Source organism: Hippopotamus amphibius, chromosome 14 (assembly GCF_030028045.1).
Source record: "Hippopotamus amphibius kiboko isolate mHipAmp2 chromosome 14, mHipAmp2.hap2, whole genome shotgun sequence".
In the NCBI taxonomy this organism is placed as follows: Eukaryota; Metazoa; Chordata; class Mammalia; order Artiodactyla; family Hippopotamidae; genus Hippopotamus; species Hippopotamus amphibius.
The window spans coordinates 67,148,690-67,152,310 of record NC_080199.1 but is presented as its reverse complement, the minus strand read 5'-3'; the positions used below and the strand labels follow the sequence as shown (position 1 = coordinate 67,152,310).

Genomic DNA, 3,621 nt, shown 5'->3' with positions numbered 1-3,621 from the left:
AGAGGAACTAATGTATCCAAGTTGCCTTGGTCCAGGAATCTTAGGCATCATCAGTAAAATAGATACTTCACTTAAGGTATTGGGAACTAGGACTATACAGGCAAAAAAATACTGATATATGTATGTGTGTATATATATATATACACACATATATGATTAATTATACTGATTTAGTAAGTAAGATTTGCTTGGTTTTTGAGGCTATGCATGTTACTAAAAAAATCAGATTAACCATGTTTTAGGTCATCCTTGTAGAATCCATTCATTTACATCCACGCACCAGATATGTGATGAAGGTCTTACTCTGTGTTAGATACTGTTCTAGGCAAAGGCTAAAGCTATTCCAGTGCACAAGTCATGCAGATCTTTGGCCTCATAAAGTTTAGTTGTTAACACCTCAACCTTAAAAATAATTAGGAATTACATAATTCAAAGCATTTCTTCTGAGTCTTTCACAATCTTTACAATCTACACTAAGGCATTCAAAGTGCACTAGGCTTAGAAGATAAAAGCTTATGAAAAAGAATATTTAAGCCTTGACTTTATTTCTAAGTCCTTGTTCTAGAGTTTTCCTAAGACTCTCAGAGTAAAGGTCCTATTCATAGCAATGTGAATTTAAAAGATTTCTGAGCAGTATAATTATTTTTAAATTTTAAGACTTTAAATGGGCTCTTGAGTCACCCCCATGCACGCTTTTTGCGGCCAGTGGGACCGAGGCAGTCCTTGCCGGTTCATCTCCCTAGTACCTGTGATTCTTATCGTTTAAGATGCCTGAGGAAATGCACCATGGAGAGGAGGAGGTGGAGACTTTTGCTTTCCAGGCAGAAATTGCCCAACTCATGTCTCTTATTATCAATACCTTCTATTCCAACAAGGAAATTTTTCTTCGGGAGTTGATCAGTAATGCTTCTGATGCCTTGGACAAAATTCGCTGTGAGAGCCTAACAGACCCTTGGAAATTGGACAGTGGTAAACAGCTGAAAATTGACATCATCCCCAACCCCCAGGAACACACCCTGACTCTGGTAGACACAGGCATTGGCATGACCAAAGCTGATCTTGTAAATAATTTGGGAACCATTGCCAAGTCTGGTACTAAAGGGTTTATGGAGGCTCTTCAGGCTGGTGCAGACATCTCCATGATTGGGCAGTTTGGGGTGGGCTTCTATTCAGCCTGCCTAGTGTCAGAGAAAGTGGTTGTGATCACAAAGCACAATGATGATGAACAGTACGCCTGGGAGTCTTCTGCTGGGGGTTCCTTCACTGTCCGTGCTGACCGTGGTGAGCCCATTGGCCACGGTACCAAAGTGATTCTCCACCTTAAGGAGGACCAGACAGAGTACTTAGAAGAGAGGCGGGTCAAAGAAGTGGTGAAGAAGCATTCACAGTTCATAGGTTATCCCATCACACTCTATCTGGAGAAGGAACGTGAGAAGCAAATCAGTGATGATGAGGCAGAGGAAGAGAAAGGTGAGAAAGAAGAGGAAGAAAAAGACGAGGAGGAGAAGCCCAAGACTGAAGATGTGGGCTCAGATGAGGAGGATGATAGTGGCAAAGACAAGAAAAAGAAAACTAAGAAGATCAAGGAGAAATACATTGACCAGGAAGAACTGAACAAGACCAAGCCCATTTGGACCAGAAATCCTGACGACATCACCCAGGAGGAATACGGAGAATTCTATAAGAGCCTTACCAATGACTGGGAGGATCACTTGGCACTGAAGCACTTCTCTGTGGAAGGTCAGTTGGAATTCAGAGCACTGCTCTTCATCCCCGGTCAGGCTCCTTTCGACCTCTTCGAGAACAAAAAGAAAAAGAACAACATCAAACTCTACGTCCGCCGTGTGTTCATCATGGACAGCTGTGACGAGATGATACCGGAGTATCTGAACTTCATCCGTGGTGTGGCTGATTCTGAAGACCTTCCCCTGAACATCTCCCGGGAAATGCTCCAGCAGAGCAAAATCTTGAAGGTCATTCGTAAAAACATTGTTAAGAAGTGCCTTGAGCTCTTCTCTGAGCTGGCAGAAGACAGGGAGAACTATAAGAAATTCTATGAGGCATTCTCTAAAAATCTAAAGCTTGGAATCCATGAGGACTCCGCTAACCGGCGACGCCTTTCTGAGCTGCTGCGCTATCATACCTCCCAGTCTGGAGATGAGATGACTTCTCTCTCGGAATACGTTTCTCGCATGAAGGAGACCCAGAAGTCCATCTGTTAGATCACTGGTGAGAGCAAAGAGCAGGTTGCCAACTCAGCGTTTGCGGAGCGAGTGCGGAAGCGGGGCTTCGAGGTGGTGTACATGACAGAGCCAATTGATGAGAACTGCGTGCAGCAGCTCAAGGAGTTTGATGGGAAGAGTCTGGTCTCAGTTACCAAGGAGGGCCTGGAGCTGCCTGAGGATGAGGAGGAGAAGAAGAAGATGGAGGAGAGCAAGGCCAAGTTTGAGAACCTCTGCAAACTCATGAAAGAGATTTTGGATAAGAAGGTGGAGAAGGTGACAATCGGCAATAGGCTCGTGTTTTCATCCTGCTGCATTGTGACAAGCACCTACGGTTGGACAGCCAACATGGAGCGCATCATGAAAGCCCAAGCACTTCGGGACAACTCAACCATGGGCTACGTGATGGCCAGAAAGCACCTGGAGATCAACCCTGACCACCCCATTGTGGAGACCCTGCGGCAGAAGGCGGAGGCAGACAAGAATGACAAGGCTGTCAAGGACCTGGTGGTTGCTGCTGTTTGAAACTGCACTGCTCTCTTCCGGCTTCTCACTTGAGGATCCCCAGACCCACTCCAATCGCGTCTACCGCATGATCAAGCTAGGCTTGGGCATTGATGAAGATGAAGTGACAGCAGAGGAGCCCAGTGCTGCTGTTCCTGATGAGATCCGCCCCCCTTGAGGGTGATGAGGATGCTTCTCGCATGGAAGAAGTAGATTAGGAGTTTCTACCTGCAGACTTTGTTGCCTCTGTATAGTGTCCCCAGGGTTCCCCCAGCAGCAGCCCCAGTGGCCTTGGCCCACGTGGTTCCCTCTGCTGATGTCTAGTGGTTTTATTTCTGTCCTTCTAAGGCAGGATACAAGAGCCTCAAGCCCTATCGCTTTCCACATTTGACATGGGGTTTGAATGTTGTGTATTGTTTTTTTTGTTTATTTTCTGAAATTAAAGTATGCAAAAAAAAAAAAAAAAAGACTTTAAATGGTATTTAGAAGAGGTCCTAGCTGTAATAAAGAATTTTAAAAATTAATAGGAAGAATAAAAATCATTTTTCATTTACCTATAGCGTGTCGTAAAATACGAGGTATTTTATAAAGTCCAAGTTATATCAATGCAGTGGAATGGACACTTCAGGTTCAATAGGCTGCCTTCTGAATTTTACTTGGAGGCATTACAATTGAAGTGCGTAGATCTAATCCGATTATAGACTAGAAAATTTTGACATTGAGACTTACAACATAAGTGAAATAGCTTTTCTGGTCTTGTTTTATTCTTTGTCTGTTTCAGTTCTATTCTGAAACCCTATTGACCGTGGAACTTTCTGAGTTTTGAGTAAAAGTGCCAAATTTGGCTTTAGGGAGCCCACCAGTCATTAGCCCAGACAGTGGGGAAATCTTCCAT

General features: G+C 44.1%; 1 protein-coding gene across 1 annotated transcript; it reads left to right on the top strand.

Moving 5' to 3' along the window:
- Positions 1 to 718: 718 nt before the first annotated feature.
- On the top strand, positions 719 to 3,180 carry LOC130836000 (heat shock protein HSP 90-beta-like). The gene is given in 3 exon segments (XM_057707980.1): positions 719 to 2,735; positions 2,737 to 2,892; positions 2,894 to 3,180. Coding segments are annotated over 3 exon segments (2,175 nt in total). The 5' UTR covers positions 719 to 767; the 3' UTR covers positions 2,945 to 3,180.
- Positions 3,181 to 3,621: the final 441 nt, after the last annotated feature.